Source organism: Scyliorhinus torazame, chromosome 7 (genome assembly GCF_047496885.1).
Source record: "Scyliorhinus torazame isolate Kashiwa2021f chromosome 7, sScyTor2.1, whole genome shotgun sequence".
Classification (NCBI taxonomy): Eukaryota; Metazoa; Chordata; class Chondrichthyes; order Carcharhiniformes; family Scyliorhinidae; genus Scyliorhinus; species Scyliorhinus torazame.
The window spans coordinates 164,866,402-164,891,250 of NC_092713.1; the positions used below are offsets into that span (position 1 = coordinate 164,866,402).

Genomic DNA, 24,849 nt, shown 5'->3' on the forward strand with positions numbered 1-24,849 from the left:
GCCGGTTAGCCATCATCTTTTTCCAGCTTCTCGCCCAGTTCCCACGCAGCTGTATTTCTCCCAGACGGTGCCCCCCCGCCCATCCTTTCCCGTACCCACTCCCCCCTTTCCCCAGCAGCAGCAACCCAGTAATCCCCCCCCCCCCCCCCCCCCCCGCTAGACCCCCCGCTAGCGTAATTACTCCCCCCATGTTGCTCCCAGAAGTCAGCAAACTCTGGCTGACCTCGGCTTCCCCCCGTGATCACGGCTCGCCCCGTGCGGCGCCCCCTCCTTCCTGCTTCTCTATTCCCGCCATAATTATCATAGCGCGGGAACCAAGCCCGCGCCTCTCCCTCGGCCCCGCCTCCCATGGCCAACGCCCCATCTCCTCTCCCTCCCCACCTCCCCCCATCACCACCTGTGGGAGAAAGAAAAGTTACCATACCGCAGGATTAATCATACAATCCCTCTTCGCCCCCCCCCCCCCACTCGTCCCACCACTTTGTCCAAACGTTCATTTTCGTAGTCCAATCATTCCAATTTTTCTTCTACAATAAAAGTCCACGCTTCATCCGCCGTCTCAAAGTAGTGGTGCCTCCCTTGATATGTGACCCACAGTCTTGCCGGTCGCAGCATTCCAAACTTTATCTTTTTTTTGTGAAGTACCGCTTTGGCCCGATTAAAGCTCGCCCTCCTTCTCGCCACCTCCGCACTCCATTCTTGATAGACGCGGATCACCGCGTTCTCTCATTTACTACACCGAGTTTTCTTCGCCCATCTAAGGACCATTTCTCTATCCTTAAAACGGAGAAATCTCACCACTATGGCTCTGGGAGCTTCTCCTGCTCTCGATCCTCGCACCATAACTCGGTATGCTCCCTCCACCTCCAACGGACCCGTCGGGGCCTCCACTCCCATTAACGAGTGCAGCATCGTGCTCACATATGCCCCGACGTCCGCCCCCTCCACACCTTCAGGAAGGCCAAGAATCCTCAAGTTGTTCCTCCTTGCGTTATTTTCCAGTGCCTCCAACCTCTCCACAGATCGTTCTTGGTGTGCCTCCTGTATCTCCGACTTCACCACCAGGCCCTGTATATCGTTTTCATTCTCTGCTGCTTTCGCCTTCACGACCCGAAGCTCCTGCTCCTGGGTCTTTTGTTCCTCTTTCAGCCCTTCAATCGCCTGTAATATCGGGGCCAACAACTCTTTCTTCATTTCCTTTTTTATCTCCTCCACGCAGCGTTTCAAAAACTCTTGTTGTTCAGGGCCCCATATGAAACTGCCACCTTCCGACGCCATCTTGGTTTCTGCTTGCCTTCCTTGCCGTTGTTCCAAAGGATCCGCTGCAATCCGGCCACTTTCCTCTCCTTTTTCCATCCGTGTCCAGGGGGAACACCCTTCTGGTTTACCGCACGGTGTTTTCAGCCGTTAAAATTGCCGTTGGGGCTCCTATCAAGAGCCCAAAAGTCCGTTTCACAGGGAGCTGCCGAAACATGCGACTCAGCTGGTCATCGCCGCACCCGGAACGGTTCTTTCCACAACACTTGACCATGTCAAATCCCATCTCATCTCCACTTTCCTCAAAAAACCTCCTTCCCTAGACTTGATCCACCTGTCCTGGTAAGCTGCTGCCCTATCTCCACTGTCCCTTTCCTCTCCAGATTCCTTGGAACGTGTTATTGTTCCAAATTCGATACCCATCTTTCCCGCAGCTCCATGTTTGGATACTACCACTGAGGTTTTCATCCCTACCACAGTATAGGTAGGGATCAAAGTCCTAAACTCCATTGTGTGTGACTGTGACCCTGATTACCATGCACTCCTCATGCTACTCTACCTGTGTACAGCCTTTGACACAATAGCGACTTACCACCACCTCATCAAGTGAAATTAATAATGGACAACAAATGCTGGCCTTGCCAGCAACACTTGTGTCCCATGAATGAATAAAAGAAAAGTTGACCACCACCATCTTCCTCAATGTTTATTTTATGGAGTACCCAATTCAATTTTTTTTCCAATGAAGGGGCATTTTAGCGTGGCCAATCTACCTACCCTGCACACCTTTGGGTTGTGGGGGCGAAACCCACGCGAACACAGGGAAAATGTGCAAATTCCACATGGACAGTGACCCAGGGCCGGTATCAAACCTGCGACCTCGGCGCCGAGAGGCAGCAGTGCTAGCCACTGGACCACCATGCTGCCCCATCTTCCTCAATGTTTAACACGTGGTTGTGTGTGTCAACATTTTATTTGACAGTGCCTCCTGTGAAGTACCATTGGAAATTTTACTGCATTAACAGTGCCAGAAACATAAGTTGTTGTTAGATCTCACAGGCAGCTGTGAGCTAAATGGTCGGTTAATCTATTTTTTGCCGGTATTAATTGATCAATGATTGTCGGCTAGACCAGAAGTGCTTCACTCTAAGGAATGCCATGGGATCATTCGCATTCACTTGAACAGCTGGTAAGGCCACGATTTCACCAGAAAGAGTGAGCATGTCAGGAGGCTTGAGATCCATATCTCTGCTTATCTGATCTACTTCCCAAATAGGAATTAATGCCAGCCAGGGAACTAATGTTGACTTTCTTTTCCTGTTTTACAGTCTCCTCCCTTGAAAGTGACTGTCAGTACATCAAAGCAAGATGGTCAGAAAAGCAGTTCCAACTTCAGTGTGCCGATCAGGCCTGCACTGAAAACCCGCCAAGCATCTGGCAGCTGGTCTGATGAATCTGTTTCTGTGACACAGTCGGGTAAGAAATTCCTAATATTCACCAGATTAACCCGAGTTTCTTCAAGGTTTTCAATGTTTTTGAGTTGCAAAGTAGCTCAGAATTCTGCATTCAAACGGCTCCGAGTACAGCACCGGTTAACCTAATTTTTGCCGGTATTAATTGATCAATGATCGTCGATTAGACCACCAGAAGTGCTTCACTCTAAGGAATGCCATGGAATCATTTGCATTCACTTGAATAGCTGGTAAGGCCACTATTTCACCGAAAAGAGTGAGCAAGTCAGGAGGCTTGAATTCCATCTCCCTGTTTATCCGATCTACCTCCTAAATCAGAATTAATGCCAGCCAGGGGAGGGGAGGGGTGGGGGACACTCTTGTGTTATATGGAGATGAAAATAGCAGCTGATGTGGCCACGCTGAAAGGGAAGAATGACATGGGTTCTGTCACAGGAGAGATGGCCCTCTAGTTTTGCTTGTTACTGCAGCTTTCTGCATCGCCACCCTGAATATAATCGGAGCAGACAGCCCAGGGTAAGTCAGCGTAGATATGGGAGGTGGTTTGTTAATATCGGATTATTCCACTTCCCTCTGCGAATCTATCGAGTGAGAGGGTGAGAGTTGACTGCATTGATCAGCATACTCCTGTGATTTACTGGTCGAGTTGCATGTATGTCTAAGATGAAGGAAGGATACCAGCATCTTTTTGCAAAGAATTTCATGCCACTAAAAGGCTTGGCATAGAAATAACACAAAACTGGAAGTAAAAACCAAATACGTTTTGCTGTGTATCTACCTTCCCAGTCACTGTGTCGAGAGGAACCAGGCTGTTCACAACTCGGCGACATGTTCAACCCCAAACAAAGCTTCCAGACTCCAACCCCTCTTTCTAACGTTGCTTATCTCTATTCCTGCATCAGTCGATCTGCAGCTGAAACCCTCATGCACAGCTCTGTTAGCCTCTGACTCGACCAATCCGGTTGTATTTTGGTCAGACTGACATTCCCTTACTCCACAAACTTCAGCTCATCCAAAGTTGAACAGCACTGAGTATGAAAATCATTAGACTGTTGCAGTGGTTTAAATTTGTTAACTTTCTCTGGTTACACAATTTAAATTACGAATTCTTGAAATCCTTCATGATGAATCTCTGCTTCTCGATATAACTTAATCTAGTTCAACAACATTTCCCACCCTCGTGCTCTCAATTCCACTGCCTCTGGCCTCATGTACATTCTACCCCCCCATTGTCACAGCACCATTCACAGTCAGTCATGTTTCCGAAGTATAGAACCCACATTCTGTAATTCCCTCTCAACAATCCAAACACTCTCCTCTCCCTGACCACACACCATCAAACACGTCTCTTTGGCAAAGCTTTATAATCACCAGCTCCTAATTGTGCCACCTTTTTGCTCAATGTTGTTCTCTATATAACCAGTGCACAACATGCTCACTATTACAGCAGGACTGTCTGATTGTTCAGTGCAACTGTGTCTGATTAGTCAGTGTGCACACTGTGACTGTGTCTGATTGGTCAGTGTGCAACTGTCTGATTGGTCAGTGTGTATAGTGTGACTGTGTCTGGTTGGTGTGTACAGTGCAACTGTGTCTGGTCGGTGTGTTCAGTGCGACTGGTCTGTGTACAGTGTGACTGTCTGGTCAGTGTGTACAGTGTGACTGTGTCTGGTCAGTGTGCACAGTGCGACTGTGTCTGGTCAGTGTGCACAGTGCGACTGTGTCTGGTCAGTGTGCACAGTGCGACTGTGTCTGGTCAGTGTGCACAGTGCGACTGTCTGGTCAGTGTGCACAGTGCGACTCTGGTCAGTGTGTATAGTGCGACTGTGTCTGGTCAGTGTGCAGAGTGTGACTGTGTCTGGTCAGTGTGTACAGTGCGACTGTGTCTGGTCAGTGTACAGTGCGACTGTCTGGTCAGTGTGTACAGTGCGACTGTCTGGTAAGTGTGTACAGTGCGACTGTCTGGTCAGTGTGCACAGTGCGACTGTGTCTGGTCAGTGTGCACAGTGCGACTGTGTCTGGTCAGTGTGTACAGTGCGACTGTCTGCTAAGTGTGTACAGTGCGACTGTCTGCTAAGTGTGTACAGTGCAACTGTCTGGTAAGTGTGTACAGTGCGACTGTCTGGTAAGTGTGTACAGTGCGACTGTCTGGTAAGTGTGTACAGTGCGACTGTCTGGTAGGTATGTACAGTGCGACTGTCTGGTAAGTGTGTACAGTGCGACTGTCTGGTAAGTGTGTACAGTGCGACTGTCTGGTAAGTGTGTACAGTGCGACTGTGTCTGGTAAGTGTGTACAGTGCGAGTGTGACTGTGGTAAGTGTGTACAGTGCAAGTGTGAGTGTGTACAGTGCGAGTGTGACTGTCTGGTAAGTGTGTACAGTGCGACTGTCTGATTGGTCAGTGAGTATAATGCGACTGTCTGGTCAGTGCGTACCGTGCAAATGTCTGGTCAGTGCGTACAGTGCCACTGTCTGGCCCGTGTGTACAGTGCGACTGTGTCTTGCGCCTATGTGCAGCGGCACGGGGTGGGGTCGGTAGCACAGTGGTTAGCACTGCTGCCTCACAGCGCCAAGGATCCTGGTTCAATCCTGGCCCCAGGTCACTGTCTGTGTGGAGTTTGCACATTCTCCCCGTGTCTGCGTGGGTTTCATCCCCACATTCCAAAGATGTGCTGGTTAGGTGAATTGGCTATGCAAAATTGCCCCTTAATTTTAAATGAACTATTTAAATAAGTGTACAGTGACGCTGTCAGATCAGTTGGTGTGCACAGTGCCGCTGTCAGATCAGTCGGTGTGCACAGTGCCGCTGTCAGATCAGTCGGTGTGCGCAGTGCCGCTGTCAGATCAGTCGGTGTGCACAGTGCCGCTGTCAGATCAGTCGGTGTGCACAGTGCCGCTGTCAGATCAGTCGGTGTGCACAGTGCCGCTGTCAGATCAGTCGGTGTGCACAGTGCCGCTGTCAGATCAGTCGGTGTGCACAGTGCCGCTGTCAGATCAGTCGGTGTGCACAGTGCCGCTGTCAGATCAGTCGGTGTGCACAGTGCCGCTGTCAGATCAGTCGGTGTGCACAGTGCCGCTGTCAGATCAGTCGGTGTGCACAGTGCCGCTGTCAGATCAGTCGGTGTGCACCGTGCCGCTGTCAGATCAGTCGGTGTGCACCGTGCCGCTGTCAGATCAGTCGGTGTGCACCGTGCCGCTGTCAGATCAGTCGGTGTGCACCGTGCCGCTGTCAGATCAGTCGGTGTGCACAGTGCCGCTGTCAGATCAGTCGGTGTGCACAGTGCCGCTGTCAGATCAGTCGGTGTGCACAGTGCCGCTGTCAGATCAGTCGGTGTGCACAGTGCCGCTGTCAGATCAGTCGGTGTGCACAGTGCCGCTGTCAGATCAGTCGGTGTGCACAGTGCCGCTGTCAGATCAGTCGGTGTGCACAGTGCCGCTGTCAGATCAGTCGGTGTGCACAGTGCCGCTGTCAGATCAGTCGGTGTGCACAGTGCCGCTGTCAGATCAGTCGGTGTGCACAGTGCCGCTGTCAGATCAGTCGGTGTGCACAGTGCCGCTGTCAGATCAGTCGGTGTGCACAGTGCCGCTGTCAGATCAGTCGGTGTGCACAGTGCCGCTGTCAGATCAGTCGGTGTGCACAGTGCCGCTGTCAGATCAGTCGGTGTGCACAGTGCCGCTGTCAGATCAGTCGGTGTGCACAGTGCCGCTGTCAGATCAGTCGGTGTGCACAGTGCCGCTGTCAGATCAGTCGGTGTGCACAGTGCCGCTGTCAGATCAGTCGGTGTGCACAGTGCCGCTGTCAGATCAGTCGGTGTGCACAGTGCCGCTGTCAGATCAGTCGGTGTGCACAGTGCCGCTGTCAGATCAGTCGGTGCGCACAGTGCCGCTGTCAGATCAGTCGGTGTGCACAGTGCCGCTGTCAGATCAGTCGGTGTGCACAGTGCCGCTGTCAGATCAGTCGGTGCGCACAGTGCCGCTGTCAGATCAGTCGGTGCGCACAGTGCCGCTGTCAGATCAGTCGGTGCGCACAGTGCCGCTGTCAGATCAGTCGGTGCGCACAGTGCCGCTGTCAGATCAGTCGGTGCGCACAGTGCCGCTGTCAGATCAGTCGGTGCGCACAGTGCCGCTGTCAGATCAGTCGGTGCGCACAGTGCCGCTGTCAGATCAGTCGGTGCGCACAGTGCCGCTGTCAGATCAGTCGGTGCGCACAGTGCCGCTGTCAGATCAGTCGGTGCGCACAGTGCCGCTGTCAGATCAGTCAGTGCGCACAGTGCCGCTGTCAGATCAGTCGATGTGCACAGTGCCGCTGTCAGATCAGTCGGTGTGCACAGTGCCACTATGTGATCTGTCGGTGTGCACAGTGCCACTATGTGATCTGTCGGTGCGCACAGTGCCGCTGTCTGATCAGTCGGTGCGCACAGTGCCGCTGTCTGATCAGTCGGTGCGCACAGTGCCGCTGTCAGATCAGTCGGTGTGCACAGTGCCGCTGTCAGATCAGTCGGTATGCACAGTGCCACTATGTGATCTGTCGGTGTACAGTGCCGCTGTCAGATAAGCGAATATTGTAGCATCGTACGTTTGGTTACCCTCATGGAAGAGATTGTGCTGAGTGAATCTATAGTTTTACTGATTTATTTTCACCTCTATCAGCTAATGTTAGTGTGCAAATGCTGTTTGTTAACTTATTATCTGAGCAAGCATTAAAATCTATTTTTAAACATTATGGACCTAGAACGAAAAGTTTCAAAGTGGATTCCTTCCTTTTCCCACATTTGGTTTTGTGTACTGTTGATAAATGAGTTGGTTGCGATGAAACCTGAAAAAATCTTCATCTGAGTGAATCCTTTACAGAAACAACATCAGACCAGAGTGATATTGAGAGCAGGATCCGTGCACTGAAGGATGAGCTCCGGAAGCGCAAGTCCATTGTGGACAAGCTGAAGAAAGAGCAGAAGAAACGTCAAAAGGAGAGATTGAAAGCACAGGAGGCTAGCCTCATCAAACAACTAGAGGTGAGATGTTTGGGGAAGGGACTTAATCCTACGCTATCCAGCCAGTTTACAGCTGGGGTATTAGAGCATCAGTCACTGCAGAAGCTGCAGTTGAGCGTGTACCACAGATTTTAGGCAAGTTGCCATGTAAATGCAGGTTTGACTTTTATCTCTGCTCCACCATTAATAACTAAGCTTTCATATAGCACCTAATGTTCATTCAAACCCCTTTCCGAAATCCCTCTGTATTTTCCCATCTCATCCTACTTTCAGGAGCTTCCTGAAAGCCTACATGCTTCACTGCCATTTAGGTAGCCTCTACTATGCTGTATGCCCAGCTTAAGTGGTGAAGCAACCTGAGGCTTTTTGCTTCATTATGCTGGATAAGTACAGGTTGTTGTAATGTTGTAATTTAGTACGTAAGTGCTTAGGAGGTGATGTGGGGGGGTTCCTCAATTAACAAACTTCTTATGACATTTAACCAACTAGGTTTATTGTTCTCCTTTGTAGTTTATCTTTTTAGTTACTTCACTTCGTTGACCCAGTGGCAGGTTAGAACATAGAACATAGAACAATACAGCACAGTACAGGCCCTTCGGCCCACGATGTTGCACCGAAACAAAAGCCATCTAACCTACACTATGCCATTATCATCCATATGTTTATCCAATAAACTTTTAAATGCCCTCAATGTTGGCGAGTTCACTACTGTAGCAGGTAGGGCATTCCACGGCCTCACTACTCTTTGCGTAAAGAACCTACCTCTGACCTCTGTCCTATATCTATTACCCCTCAGTTTAAAGTTATGTCCCCTCGTGCCAGCCATTTCCATCCGCGGGAGAAGGCTCTCACTGTCCACCCTATCCAACCCCCTGATCATTTTGTATGCCTCTATTAAGTCTCCTCTTAACCTTCTTCTCTCCAACGAAAACAACCTCAAGTCCATCAGCCTTTCCTCATAAGATTTTCCCTCCATACCAGCCAACATCCTGGTAAATCTCCTCTGCACCCGCTCCAAAGCCTCCACGTCCTTCCTATAATGCGGTGACCAGAACTGTACGCAATATAGATCAAAGGTTGCATGTAAAACTGTTTGATTGGTTCAGAGATAGTTTTGCAATTTGTCTTTTTCAGTTGGAAAAATGAGATGGACTGTGATTCTTTAAATCCGAGTGTTTGGGTTTCACTCTCTCTCTCTGTCTCCTTCACTACCAGTCCTACGATGAATTTATTAAGAAGACCCAGGCTGAACTAAGTAAAGACCTTGATGTGGCCAGTTCAACCAAACCACAGATCAAAACCCTCTACTCAACTGCTGCCGAGAAGCCCAAGATTAAACCACCTTCTCTGCAAAGGTACTGTCAGTGTTAGATGTTAATTGTATAAACTTCTGAAAGAACGTCTGTTATATTGCTCTTTTATATGATAAATATAATAGTAATGATGACCTTATCCATGTGGGCTCTTGTTTTAGTTGGTGGGTGAAGGGTTCTTAGTTACTTAGAAGCAATAGTTGAGAGGAGCAGTACACTTACACAAACTTTACAGCAAAGAACCAAGCATTTGACCAACAGGCCAATGCAGGTATTTATGTTCCATATTTCATCTTGCCCTAGAGTTATGAGGATAAGGCAGACGCCATGGGCCTACTTATGCTCCTAAATCTGATGGTCTTATCACTGCATCTATCTGTTTCTTTCTCCATCAGGTGCTTGTCTAGCTTCATCTTAAACTGATCTATATCACTCAACTTAAGTACTCCTGTAGTCGCAAGCTTCATATTCTCTCAGCTTGCACAGAGTAAAAAAATGTCTCCTGAATTCCCTATTGGAATAATTAATGCCTTTCTTGCATTTATGGCCTCTCATTCAGGTCTCCCTTACAAGTGGAAACATCTCTATCTTTACGTGATTCTAACACCTTCATATCATAAAGTCTTGTGTCAGGCCATCCCTCGGCCTTCTCTTTTCTAGCGAAAAGACCTCCGCCCTGTTCAACCTTCTGTGATGGTTATAACCTCAGGTTATTAAATGTTTCATTGGGGTTTAGTGTCTTTACAAAAATAATCTGAGTGCATTTGTTGTGAGACTGGTCTATGTAAGTGAAGTATGTGAGAAAAGAAGACCATTATTCCATTGTTTTAACCAAGTAAGTGATCGATGGAGAATGTTATATGTTCATACGTTACCTGAGCAAGTTAATTGGGTGAGATTTTATATTTGCCTGCCTGGGGTTGCAGGATTTCTACAAAGTCGTGAGTATTTTTTGGATTTTAAACTGCCATTTGTTTACTCCTGAAAATGAAATGAAAATCGCTTATTGTCACAAGCAGAATTCAAAAATGAAGTTACTGTGAAAAGCCCTTAGTCGCCACATTCCGGCGCCTGTTCGGGGAGGCTGTTACGGGAATTGAAATATGCTGCTGGCCTGCCTTGGTCTGTTTTCAAAGCCAGCGATTTAGCCCCCATGTTGTAATTTTGCACACATTGAAATGGACAATGATTCTTTTCGCCATTCATATTTAACACTCTTTTATACTTGAGTCTTGATTTTTTTTCTGCCTCCCTCGTCCCTGCCTCCACCTGACAGGTATTGTCTGAAGAGCTGGTTGCTCCAGCCTGGGGGCCCAATTAAGTATGTAGTGAGTACTACTCTGTGGCCACTTCCAGTGTCAAAAGAGCCCACATTCCATGTTGCCACTTTCTGGTCTCATCTTGATCGAGCCAAGTTTGATGAGGGAAGGAGTAAGCAAAAGTTCAACTTTGTTCTCCCCATTGCTTCCACACAATATGCACCAAGTCCAATACCACCTTCAATTAGTTTATTCCAAGTGCTGCAGTACCTTCTCTTTTAGGTGTTGGTAGCAGAGAATAATTTAATTGAAACTTTGTAAGCTGCTGGTTTTAGTGGACTGGACCTTTCAACTGAGTGGCATTTTAATTTAATGCCCTTAAAAGAAAACTAGTGCATGGAGAGAAATGTGTGTGGGAAAATTAAAATTGTGACTTTTTCTAACTGGAAAATGGTAGGTTTCTATAGTATTTTGTGTACGGCACTAATGAACCATCAGATCCTGATTTATTTTTATTCAGCTCTATTATGCATCAGAGTGGGAATTGTTTTACACTCTTGATTGCTGTTTCATTGTTATAACTCTTGCAGACAGCAGTGCAGAAATCTTTTCTTGGAATTAAAAATGTGATTACTTAGAGACATCTGTTTAACTCCATGAAGAACTGATATTGACTCGATGGGCCATACGGGCTCCTTCTGTGCTGCAAATGACTACTGGTTATAAGATGGAAAGCCAGTCACAAAAGCTTGCTGGGAAATAATGTCAGAACAGTCTCGGGATTCTGACTGGGAGATCAATGTTGTATCTACTGCAGTCTCTCCTGAAGGTTAGGCAGAGTTGAGCAAATGCTACTCAGTATGGAAACTGCCTCTTTGTGCAACAATGTGACTGGATTTATCCATCACCCAATACTAAGTTGTTTATACCCCACCGACGTTTCGCTGCTGAGCTCTACGTTTAGAAGTTGTTTTCTGTTTTTCAGGTCTGACTCTGCAAAGAGTTGGAAATCCCTCACTGAGGGTGAAACATCCAGAGCATCACTGGGCTCCATTGCCAACCAGGGTATGTACATCACACCACAAACTGATAGATTTGGACACCCAAGGGCTGTGTCTTTAAAATAGCCATGATAAGCTTAAATTAATGTAGGATTGAGAGGTTCTATAAACTATTTGCTTTCATTTTAATGTGTTAACTTGATGTATACAGCAGCAAGTAGTCAGCCTTCAAATTGAAAGCAAGGTAAATTGACAGCTGATATATTTGTTTTTAGTAATTCCACAATCTTTTGCTACATTGAACTCCAGTTCAACCTGCTGCCCCTTGTAACAAGATCGTTCACATTTATATAGTTTGGATCTTGTGACCTTGGATCAGTCACTCGACCGACTTAAAAAACAAATCCAAATACTGTTTATTTCAATAAGGCTTTTTCTTCCTTTATTGAGAATGCAATTATTTTTTTTAAAAAGGGATCAAAATTGCATTTCCTAGGGGTGTCATTGCAAGTTTATGTGGGTAATGTCCCACTTCAGAAATTTGAACTGTAGAATCCTGGCTGACACTCCTGTACAATATTCAGGGAGTGCTTCACTATTGGAGGTGCTATCTTTTGTTAAGAATTTAAACTGAGGCCCCGTCTCCCCCATTGGGTGGATGCACTATACGAAGAAAAGCATAGGGAGCTCTCTTTGGTGTCCTGATCTTTACTTAGCTCAAAAGCAACACCTCAAACAGATTATTTTGTTGTTGATCTCATAAGTTGTGGAATCATGTTGTTCACAAATTGGCTACCATGATTCCGATGTTTGAGCCATGATTGCATTTCAAAAAAGTGTTTGATTTGTTATGATTTTGGGGGTGTGGTGGGAGGGAAGGCTCCAGAGGTTGTGAAAGACGTATATACATGCACTTCCTTTCTTTTATAAAGAGTGATTGAGTAACACCAATTACCTGTATCTGATACAGACCAAAGATCATCAAGTCCAGATGGGCAGAAATCCAACTTGCTCAGCGAATTGCTGGCATCAGATCGAAGCAAGTCTGCAATCTTTGATAGTCGAGCTGATGAGTCCTCTGGAAGCCCTTCGCCAATTTTCAAATCCCATGTGAGATCTCCACCTGATTTTGCTGAGGGACTAGATAATGTACCAGCAATCCCCCATCAAAAGGGAGCTCTCGAATGTGGCCGTTTGCCAGATCAGTTCGAGGACGGTTCTGGTGATGAAAGTGTTGTGTCCAGTCATCGATCTGTGCAAGATTATGTCCAGGAAGAACTCGAAAATATAAAATCGGAAGAGTCTGATGTAGATGACATACTTGACCTCTCCCGGCAATCTAGTAAGTCTGAACCTTTATTGAAACTCAATAGTGAGAAACCACAGACCCTCAACATCTCTGAGCTTATCGAGGGATTGACTCAACGAAGCACAGCCCCATCTGATGACACAGAACAGCCTTTTGTAACTGCCCATGTTGAAAAGAAGTTTGAAGACTTGAAGGATGAAAGCGGTGACTTGCAGAAGGATGGCCATACTGATGAGGAAGATGTAATGAGTGAACAGTCAGCCAGTTCTGTGAGGGTTGTTAAATCAGTTAAGTTGGACACTTCAGTTGGAACTGTGAGTTCTCACCACAGAGCTTTGGAAAAAACGGCACCAAAGAATGATTCCTATCCTCAGGATTTTGAGTGCCCTTCCCTGGGCAAGGAGACAACTTACTCCGAAGATTTTGAGTCATCGCCAAAAAAGGAGGCACCTGAAGACATCGATGAAAGTTCACATGTTGGGAGTTGCAACGCTGGCTCCAAATCTGCAGAGGTCCTTTCACCAAGAAACAAGGTTACTTATGATGAGAATGTGTTTACGCCCCAAGTGCTCCCCTATCCTGGACAGTCCAAGCAGGAGGAAATGAGTGAAGAGGAGAAGCTTTCTCTAAGTGTCTCACCAAGCGTCTGCATGGATGATGAAATCAGTGAACGGCTGAGCGAGAAATCCTTTTCCAGCTGTGGCAGTGTGCATTCAGAGCAACTTCTGGATTTAAAATCACCAACTGAGAAGAGCAGAAATGAGGAACGAAGTGATGCCAGCAATGAAGAACAGACACCTGTGCCGTCGCACTCTCCCTCCCCATGTCACACCCCAACACCTACATCACACGAAATTGATGAGCTGCCCAAATTCCACATTGGTTCCAGAGTGTTGGTTAGTAGCATCCAACCAGGGACACTTTGTTTCAAGGGAAGAACGAACTTCGCCAATGGTTTTTGGGCTGGTGTGGAGCTGGATAAGCCAGAAGGCAGTAATAATGGCACATATGATGGAGTTGAGTACTTCAGATGCAAGGACAAATATGGCATCTTCGCTCCTCCTCATAAACTTTCCCTTCTACCTGAGCGTTATGAGGATGTCATCGATACAACGGAAGACGAAGATGACCCGTTCTTAGAGGTTAAATTAGATAAAGACTGCAAGACATGCAGTGGGGATGAGGAAAGGCCAGAGCTTTCAAAAGAAGAAAGAAAATTGCAGAATGTAGAATCTGATCCAAGTAAAACCCCTTTTGATCAAGTAGATTTTAAGCTGACTGCATTTGAAAATAACTTAAATGATCTACGTGCGAGCAATCAGTTTTCTGAACCTAGTACCATTGAGTTGTTGCATATTATCAATGAACCTGGCATGGCAGTGGAATCTTTTGTACATAATCAGAATTTTGAGGATAATTTGCCCAAGTCTGGTGAGGAAGAACAATTGGTAAATTTGAGCAAAGACCAGGATGAACAAACGTTTAACCTACCTGACGTGTCCAGAGAGAAGGCATCCAAGACCATACTAGAGACAGCCACTGATTTTGTCACTGAGTTGCCGGTGTGTTCTACTGGTGAAACAAAGGAGGGATTTTCACTTGCTTTCCATGAGAAATCTTCAACTCCTCTCTTGGATTTACTGAACAGGGAAAAGAAGCAACTTGAGGCCCAGTTCAGAGTATCAAACCTTAAGCCTGAATCCGAGGAAGTATATGAGGAGAGTGAAGGCTTTAAAGAAGAGGAACAAAAGGGCAATCATGAGGACAGTGAGGAGTATAAAGAAGAAGATCTGAAGAGCAATGTGACAAAAGCCAGCTCTTTTGCTGATACTATCCTGTCTTCCTTTGTCAAGGACACTGTTCGTCAATTGCAGAAACTCAAGAAGTCTCGAGATGAGAAGATCCATTTAACTAATCAAGAGTTGCAGTTCAAATCAGACGTTGAATCTTCACCCAGATCATCTCCCAAGGGTCTGGAGATCCAGAATGAGGCTGTTGTCCAATTACAGACTTCTGCTGAAAGGGATGATAGTGATGAGGAGAAGGAGGAAGTATTATCTCCAGATCTTTGCCCTAGACCTGTGAGTATTAATTTTGAAACTATATTTTGGATGGGTTTTACTTTTAGGAATTGGTGATGCATTATCTATTGTAAAGCAATGATGTAATTGTCTTAATAACAATCCCAGAGGCCTATTCAGCTCCCAAAATTTTAACTTACTCATTTGCATGGAAACAAGACACAACCCCAATTATTCAGGTGCATCATTTTCAAAGAGTTCCCCATAAATGGACTCTTTAGTAAAAGATTATTGTGAGGAATATCTTGCTAATTTGATAAATATATTTGTAGGTAATGAAATCAAACCTTGATGAATCTCCTTCATGTTATGGTGTCTGGGTGCTTTCTACCTTGTCCGTCAATTCACAAAATGTGTGCTGGTACATTCCATTATCTCTAGGGTTCATGGCCGTTTCTGTTATGTAATTAATGAGATTAGGACTTTGTGATCTCCATTGAGATTTATCTGGCTTTTCCCTTCTGCACATCCTTTTAAAAGGGAAGCAGCTTTTTAAAACAAATCCTTTTAAACTAAGTTCTGAATAGTTTTTTTTTTTAAAGCTTGTTCAGATATGTGTAATGTTTATAAAAGCACAGTATCTTGAAGCAATGTCCAGAGTCTGAACAACCACCTGATTAGAAGAACAAGAAAGTAATTATCATTCAATGGGTTGTACAAATGAATATTCTGTGGAAGATGGTACGACACCCTATGCGAGTGCGCAGTTAAATTCCAACCTACCTACCCTGGAGTTCTAACACCAAGTGAATTAACCAATAATTTGTGTATTTCCTGTGATCTTTAACCCTTGACTGTTCCAATGAGTTACAGGCACCAGATTTATAAGTAAAATATTAAAAAGCTGTTTATTTACAACCAGGAAAAAGATGAATATGTAATGGTAAGAATGGAACAATGGTCTGCTAATCTTACTATTCCTCAAACCCTGTCCCACCCCCCCACTCAGACACACAAGACAGACAGACACACAGTGGAGGGGGTAGGAAAGGTTCAAAAATAACTGGGATTAAGAGGTATGAGAGATTTGAGGATTATCACTGCTGCGGTTGAAGTCTTTGTAGGCGGTGCTCTCTTTAGAATGCAAGATTTTGAACCATTGGTTGGTATGGATCTTCAAGCTGGGCTACTCAGGCCGGACTGAGCATTGCCCCCGGAGGGTGTATTTGAGGTCTGCTCAGTCTTCGATATGTGGTCAGCTTGAGCAGACTCACCAACAGCTTATCTCAGTTAAACGGAGTATCAGAGCAGTTTTTGCAAGGCCTTCGAGTGGTTTGGTTCTTTTCATGGGAGAGGAATCCGGTAAGTTCCCCTTCTCCAGCTCTACCTTCAGGCTTGAGTACTCACTAACTGCTCTGCTTACATGAAGGGAGTACCAGCCGAGATTTGAGAGAGAATTCCTCTCTTCTGGGAGAGAGATTCAAAAGGATTCCACTTGGCTCTGCAGGTCAAAAAAAAACTAAAACCAAACACTCACCCAGCAGGGTATTCCAGGAAAAAAAAACAATCCGCATCGACAATCTGCTTAGCTCCGGGGTTGAGGTGGAGTGGATTGGTTTCTTTTAAATTTATACTACCCAATTATTTTTGTTTTCAACTTAAGGGGCAATTTAGTATGGCCAATCCACCTACCCTGCACATCTTTGGGTTGTGGGGATGAGGCCCACACAAGTCACGTGGAGAATGTGCAAACTCAACATTGGCGTGGAGTGGATTGGTTGTTAGCCAAATCCATCAAAATGACATCACGGGCTATGGCACACAACGTACTGAATCAAAGGTGTATGCCGATCAGTCTAAATCGTAGCTTGCAGCGGGGAGGGTTCAGCTGAAAACCAAAATTCTGTAATGTTACGCAGGACAGGAATTAAAAGGATGCAAGGATTAGACAAGGAGTCACAAGAGGATCCTTGCAAAGAGCAGCTCTCTTCATGAAAGTGTTTGACAGGCTCTCATATTTTTCATACATTGTGAGTGTGAAGGACGAGGGCTTAGGCCACTTTGATTTGACACAAAAACATCCTGACTAAACTGGCACATGGCTATTCTGCCCAAACCGAATTATTTGCGAATACTCATATTTAATCCTATTTAGGTAAAACCTAAGGAGATGCAGCAGTTAAACAGGAAGTGATCAGATTGTCAAAAACTCCTGCCAGTGCGGAGTTTGCACATTCTCCCTGTGTTTGCATGGGTCTCACGCCCACCCAAAGATGTGCAGGGTAGGTGGATTGGCCGTGCTAAATTGCCCCTTAATTGGAAAAAAAGAATTGGCTACTCTAAAATTTTTTTTTTTTTTTTTTTAAAGATTGTCAAAAACTCAATATCAGATCATTCAATCTGAAATCATTCACACCCCAAAGTACACCATGATTAGTCAGTGAAGGGAATTCTCCAAACTAATACTCCAATCCGGGAGAGACCTATAAAGCACCCATCAAAAATTGTTGCCTAAAATGCACATTACCATATCCATGGTTATAGGCAGCTCTCTACTTTCCTTGTGAGTGTCTAGTTTAAGAGAGTTTGACTGATTTTTGTCTCGACGTAACTGTTCCTAAATCATGCAAAAGCAGTATCCCTCTCATTCTCCACACTCCATCATAGTGTGATATCCCCCTTTGTGAGCCTTGTGAAATAACTACTGGAGACGGTACAATGATCTCACACATGTAAAAAAACGACATGTTAAATTTATCCATGTAGCTTTATAGCTCAGAAAGACGGCTTGAAGATACTTTGCGACATTACATCTATAGAGAATTTGTTTTTCACTTCCTTGGTTATTGGGAACTACCCTTACCCCATGGAGGTGGGAGTTCCTGGCCTTATTAAAGTAGATACTCTTTTACATCCCAACTCTATATGGACACCTCGATTTTTCATTTTATAGCTGTGCGCACATTGAAAGATGGGCTCCAGAGGTTCATGCTCTACTCTTTTATCAGACATACTGAGATCTAAAAAGCTGCTGTTCTCATGTTGTTTTGTTTCTGATTTAAAGCTTTTAATTTTTAGTTTATTAAAATCTCATTTTGTCTATTTACATTTTGAAATAAATTTCACCTCGCCATGTTACTGACTTCAAATTGCTAGATTGGTCCAACAGTTTGCTCTCTGTACTTTGCAACAGGGCAGCCCAGTGTTTGGCACAAGTGGGCAGGAAGAATTGGCCAAGCGTCTGGCGGAGCTGGAATTGAGTCGTGAGCTGCTTGATGACCTGCCAGACGACCAAGACTGGTTTGATGAGGACTTTGGACTGGGCTGTCGTAAAGCACAGCAGCCAGTCCAGGAACCCCCGCCGCCAAAGACTATCCCTCAAAAAATCCACGAGGAGCCCTACTTTGCTATTCCTCATGATGCATTCGAGGTTGAAAAATTGGTCCATGCAGCAGCCGAGGAGCTATGGAAGTGGCAGGTGCTTGGCCACGATCTGCGGGACATGCAAATGCCCACAGGCTATTTTGGGAATAATAAAGGGCAGGATGTAGAGAGCGTCAGCAAAAGAGTCTATTGTGAGGTGAGCTCTAGTTTTTGTGTTTAAAAACAAAATTCGTACCTCGTTTCTGCAACAAAAAAGGTGTGGTGAGTGGTGCTGCACAGCAGCTCTGGTTGACTATGTACGTAACTGATAGGGATGCTGAAACTAAAGTCCGCAATAATGCCAGATTTCTGTTGTCAACTCAAAAGATATTACTTTGATTCTGATGACAGCTCAGAAATCCATTTACAAATTCAACTCACTAGATCTTTTCTCTTGCTTACTTTACACAATGTATAATTCCCTCTTCCAGCCACTTTGTAAATATTTTTCCAAATTCCCCTCTTTGTTCTCTTAAACTTGCCTTTTTGTTGCTGCATTGTCAATCAGTGGAAACAATCTGTGATTATTTACCGTCTGAAAACTTTCTTGACTCTTGAACTTCTGAAGGTCACCCTAATAACCTTAGCATGAAGATAGCCCTAACATCCCAAGTGCATCATGACTACAGCCCTTTTCTGGTCATGTCTTAGTGAATTTACGTTCTAAATATTCTATCGTAGAGTTCCCAGAATGGTATCCAATATTCTAACTGCACAATATTCTAACTAAGATCTCAAATGTTGCCTCTTTTACTCCTTTGATTAATGGATCTGGATGGAACAATAAGCATCTTTTTCAGCCTTATTTATCACCTTCATTGGCCTGTGTATGCAATTATGATATGTCCTCTTGTCCTGTCCAATTTACAATCTCACCATTTCAAGTGTATGTTTCTTATCCATTCAAAATGTATTACTTCATATCTCGCTAAATTAAACTGCATTGCCCCCTAGCTTCCAAGTGTAACCAGCATATACACTCCTGCAATCTCTCAATGTCATTGCAATTCCTCACCCTCCACTGCACTAACCAAACTGGAGTCATTGTGATATTGTACTCTTAATTTCTACTTCAAGATTGTTTACTCTAAAGCAATTAGGGGCAGTTCCAACATGGGCTCCTGTGGGGCCCTTACTCTCCACACCTTTAGTCCAAAGTCTTTCTTTTACCATGACTCTTTACCTCTCCTTAATTCTTGGTACCGTTGACCTTTTTGCCCTGTTTCCTACATGGAAACTTGTGGAATTATTTCAAAACATCTATAAACCACGTACACTGCGTTTTCTTTATTGACCTACTCTGCTTTGTTCAATCTTTTGATCGAGCACAACCTCCTAATTATTATTACTATTATTATAGTTGTTTCTATATTTTTCAGCAGAGTTTGGATAAGTGCAAAATGCTGACTGTCCCTGATTAACTTTAGTCTCACCAAGTGCTCAGTAATAACATCCCAAATCATTGATTCAACAATTTACGAGTAAATGCAGCAAAACTAACTGATCTAGAATTTTCTGGCCTTTTTTGGGGGAAGTTTCTCAAATTGACTGTCCTCCAATCCTCTGAAGAATTTTGCTTTTCATGTAATGTTAGAAGCTGATCGCTGGAACTGCTGCTGATTCCTTTCTATTTTTTACACAATCTTCAAATATAGGTCATTTGGTCACGTTGATTTATTTTTGTTATGTTTATGTTGTCCCTTTAAGTTACAATCCCTTCTACAATACCATAATAGTAACCTTGCCTACCTTTGGTGGTTCTATAATCCTATTTACCCCCTTCTTTGAGAGAGTATCTCAGCCACGTCTTCATTTTCGCAAGTTAGTAGAATTCTAAATTTATACCTGGTCCAGATTGTGAAACAAACAGTTGCTGTTTTATGCATGGTGAACAGTATTTTCTTTTGTTGTAGCAGTAGCTGTTTTTAATAGCAATATTTTTTTAAAAACGATTTGGGGATAAGAAGAAATTAGTCTAAATGTTTCTCTCTCTCTTTTTCTCTCTCTCTCTCTCTCTCTCTCTCTCTCTTTCTCTCCTCCGTCCCGTCCCCTCCTCTTCCAGGCTGTATTTAACTTGACGAGAGAGATATTCACTGAGATTTTTGCCGAAGACCCCAATGTCAGCCAGCCCCCGTGGATGAAGCCCAGCAGGATTAGCTCTGCTTATTTCAGACGAGTGAGGAATCCACAGGACTTAAATGAAGTAAAGGTAATGATTCCGTACAATATAATCTTCTAGTCCCACTTGTCACAAATCATGTAAGCATGATGCTGGTTGGAGCTGATATGTATAGATTGAATTGATAACTTACTCAATCAGGGGTTTGGAAACAGCAGCCAAACTCCTCGGTGATTGCTGGGGAACCCTGTTTTACTGCAAACTCAAAATATGATAACTTGGCATTAGAGATGTGATACACCACCTTGGGCAAGTATGTGGTCAATTCCAGCCCCACATGCCCTGGAGTCACAACACAAGTGAATTAACTAATAATTCTTATAAAGATTCCTTCAATTTTTGGCCCTTGGCTGCCCAATAATTACAGTGACCAGGTTTGTAAGTTGAAATACAATTGCTGTTTATTTATAGCAAGGTTAATGATGAAATATGTAGTAAATGCAGCTGAATAAGGAGCTAATCTACACCCCCCCTTAACTGTCCCATCCTCTACCCACACACACAAGACAGACAAACACAGAGGAAGAGGGGATAGGGGTAAAAATAATAAGGAGGAATATCAAAAGATGAGCCTTTGTTTCAAATGGTGGTTCTGTGGCAGACATTACAGCACGCTGGTTGATCAAATTCTCTGGTTTACAGCTGGTAATGGTTTTCTTTGCAGTCACTCATTCAGTACAGTACTCACAGGAAGCAGGCCTTCTGGAGAGTTACTTTAGTTCTTTTCAAATTGGACCGTGAACTTGAGGCTCACACTCTGGCCTATTTCTTTCTCTCATCAAACCCTGCACCCAGCTTGTGGTTTGACTTCAAGCCTTTGCAGTCTCGAGGAAATGACACCCAGACTTACTGGAGAGAGAATCAGCCCTCATGAGCCTTCTGAAGAGAGTTTGGCTGGATCTTCTGGAGAGAGTTAATTAGAACCCTCCATCTAAGCTGCAGAATCAAAAGTGAAGCCAGACTCATGACTCAGAACATTCCAATCGTCAACCTAAGTCAGCACAGCCTTCTGGATCCTGCTGTTTGAATTAAAGGTCACGGCTTACAGGCTGCTTTGCCTGAAAGTCACAGGTCCACTAAATATTCATGGATCAAAAATGTAACAGCAAAAAGAAATGGGGGGTGGGAAATAAGGTAATAAACAGGGAATAAACAATAACAAGCAGGAAAGACCCTTACACATGGCAGAGTGGAATTCACGCCTCTGAATTAGGAAGTTGTGGATTTTAGATTAACTCCAAAGATGTGAGCATAACCAAGCTGTGACAATCCCAATACAGTACTTAGAGTGCAGCTGTGCCAGTGTCTTTCAAAGCAAGGTCCTAACTGACTCCTTGAGTAAAAGATACGTTGGCACTATTTTGAAGAGCAGTGTTTTCCCTGGTATCCTTGCCAATATTTATCCTTGGACGGCACGGTGGCTAGCACTGCTGCTTCACAGCGCCAGGGACCCCAGTTCAATTCCAGCCTTGGAGGACTGGGGTTTGCACATTCTCCGCGTCTTTGTGAGTTTCCTCTGGGTGCTCTGGTTTCCTCCCACAAAGATGTGCAGGTTAGGAGGGTTTACGGGGATAGGGTGGGGGAGTGGGTCTCAGTGGGGTGTTCTTTCAGAGGCTCGGTGCAGCCTCGATGGGCCAAATGGTCGCCTCCTGCACTGTAGGGATTCTATGGAATCCTCAGCAAAAGATGATTGGATCATTATCTAATTTGTGGGAACTTGCTGCATGAAATTTTGCTGTGGTTTTGCCTACTTGACAAACAGTTGCTGCAATTCACAAGTTAGGACTTGGTGCAGTTGTGATAGGTGATATATATTTGCAAGTTTTTCTTCTTAATTGAGGTTAAGCTGCATTTCATGAGCACATAGATCAGGTTCTTTAGTGTTCTATCTCTTGTGCTTGCAAATGTATTGGTGTTGAACACTTGAAGTACCATTGCTTACCTGCAGAGTTGATGTATGTTTATGCAGCCACTTGAGTATTGCAGATGTTGCACTGACATGGGAGTGCATATTAACCCGTCTTCCCAGTAGCTCATAGTTTCAAACCTACATTGCAGACTCCTTGCCACAGTCTAAAGTCAGCTTCAGGGCTTCAGCTTCAAGCCTTTCAAAGCTTTGTGATGAGATCTGTTATATTTTGAGGGACTGAGAATGGGCATGTGTAAATAAGCTTTCCATTCCCAAAGCAAACTTGGATCAATTTATTTACTTTGCTTTTCTTAACCCCAATGAACCATTTCATTTTATACGTTAACCTTTGTGGCCATGTCCCTTGCCTTTGGCAATGTTGAATAACATGCCCACCAAAAGCACCTGGTTTGTGTCCTGGGTGGGTAGCTTTTTATTTGTTCAGGAGATGTGGATGTCACTGGCTGGGCCAGCATTTATTGCCCATCCCAAATTGCTCTTGAACTGAGTGACTTGCTAAGCAGAGGGCATTTAAGAGTCACCAACTTGCTGTGGGTCTGGAGTTGCATGTAATCCAGACCAGGTAAGGACGGCAGATTTCCTTCCCTAAAGGGCATTAGTGAACCCGATGGGTTTTTACACAATTGACGAGGGTTTCATGGTCAACATTAGACTTTTAATTCCAGATTTCTATTGAATTCAAATTTCACCATCTGCTGTGGTGAAACTGAAACTGCGATTTGAAACTGGATTCCCAGAGCATTACCCTGAGTGCAAGTATTACTAGCCCAGTGCGAACACCACTATGCCACTGCCTCCCTTTATTAGGGGCTGGTTTAGCACAGTGAGCTAAACAGCTGGCTTGTAATGCAGAACAAGGCAGCAGTGCGCATTCAATTCCCGTACCGACCTCCCCGAACAGGCTCTGGAATGTGGCGACTAGGGGCTTTTCACAGTAACTTCATTGGAGCCTACTTGTGACAATAAGCGATTATTATTATTATATTATTATTTCTGAATACCCCACTGAATTCACATCTGTTAAACCGAGAAGTGGTTTCAACTTCCTGAAATGCAGGGCACTCTGTATGAACCCGGGTCAGCCTCCGAGTTTATTGTGGGACTTCCCACAGCTCCAATCTCAAATCCCCTGTTAAAATTTATCAAAGATTGAGCTTTCTTGGAATCTGAGGTATAATTCATGGGAGACGCTGTTGACGACTTCAAGTACTGTGCCATTTTATACACTGAAGTTGATAAATGGATAGTTTGTCATTTTACAGCCGAGATCTTAAGCAAAGGAAAATATAACGAATAAATCTTGCTGTTTAAATTAACAGCATGTCTGGGTGTGTTGCTTATTATTTTAAAGCTGCTGTGTGGGCAGGCCTAGATTCATACCTGGTTTTCATACCCGATTTTGCTGATATTCATTTCAATTATAATTTCGGGTTTCAAGTGAATATTATGAACAGCTTTTTATTTACTTCAAATTCAGTCTGTGCTTTGATTTTTATCGAGTTTTAAATTGATCAGAATGGTGAAAACCAGAAGGCCCAAATATTTAACTCAGTTGTGCAGTCTTGGGGGAAGGGTTGGGGACTGCTTTGTCAATACGTAGAAAATAGAAGCAGGGAGGCCATTCGGCACCTCGAGCCTGCTCCGCCATTCATTATAATTGTGGCTGATCCCGCCTTCCTCCCCATATCCCTTGATCCCTTTAGCCTCAAGAGCTATATCAAATTCCTCCTTGAAATTCCACAACGTTTTGGCCGCAACTACTTTCTGTGGTAGTGAATTCCACAGATTCACCACTCTGAGTGAAGAAAGGTCTCCTCACCTCAGTCCGAAAAGGTACCCTTATCCTCAAACTATGACCCCTGGTCCTGGACTCCCCCACCATCGGGAATATCCTTTCTGCATTTACCCTGTCTAATCCTGTTAGAATTTTGTAAGTTACTATGAGATCCCCTCTCACTAGTGTAAACTCCAATGAATATAATCCAAACCGATTTAGTCTCTCATATGAGAGCTCTGTCATCCCAGGAATCGGCTTGGTAAACCTTCTCTGCACTTCCTCATTCTATTCTATGAGACCAGGAGGATGAAACCCCTTTTTTTCAAAAATGGTGGCACTGTGGTTAGTAGTGCTGCCTCACAACGCCGGGGACCCGGGTTCAATTCCAGCCTTGAGTGACTGTGTGGAGTTTGTATGTTCTCTTTGTGTCTGTGTGGGTTTCCTCTGGGTGCTCCGCTTTCTTTCTACAGCCCAGAGATGTACAGGTTAAGTGGATTAGTCATGCTAAATTGCCCCGTAGTGTCCAAAATGTTAGGTGGGGTTACTGGGGTTACGGTGGGGGCGTGGGCCCAGATAATGTGCTCTTCCAGAGGGTCAGCTCAGACTAGATGGGCCGAATGATCTCCTGCTTTATAGGGGTCCGACAATACTCCAGGTGTGGACTCACCAATGCCCATACAACGGCTGTAAAACATCCCCGATCCTATACTCAGCATCCCCGTTCCTATACACAACATCCCCGTTCCTATACACAACATCCCCGTTCCTATACACAACATCCCCGTTCCTATACACAACATCCCCGTTCCTATACACAACATCCCCGTTCCTACACTCAACATCCCCGTTCCTACACTCAACATCCCCGTTCCTACACTCAACATCCCCGTTCCTACACACAACATCCCCGTTCCTACA

General features: G+C 44.8%; 1 protein-coding gene across 3 annotated transcripts in view; it reads left to right on the plus strand.

Moving 5' to 3' along the window:
- The window catches only part of LOC140426673 (centrosome-associated protein 350-like), a 145,350-nt gene that overhangs the window by 101,824 nt on the left and 18,677 nt on the right, over nucleotides 1-24,849 (plus strand). For all 3 annotated transcript variants that reach the window (XM_072511753.1, XM_072511756.1, XM_072511755.1), the window contains 7 exons: nucleotides 2,586-2,733; nucleotides 7,580-7,740; nucleotides 8,935-9,074; nucleotides 11,277-11,356; nucleotides 12,263-14,682; nucleotides 17,816-18,202; nucleotides 20,108-20,254. In XM_072511753.1, coding sequence (XP_072367854.1) covers nucleotides 2,586-2,733; nucleotides 7,580-7,740; nucleotides 8,935-9,074; nucleotides 11,277-11,356; nucleotides 12,263-14,682; nucleotides 17,816-18,202; nucleotides 20,108-20,254 — 3,483 coding nt within the window. The remainder of the gene's footprint in view (nucleotides 1-2,585; nucleotides 2,734-7,579; nucleotides 7,741-8,934; nucleotides 9,075-11,276; nucleotides 11,357-12,262; nucleotides 14,683-17,815; nucleotides 18,203-20,107; nucleotides 20,255-24,849) is intronic.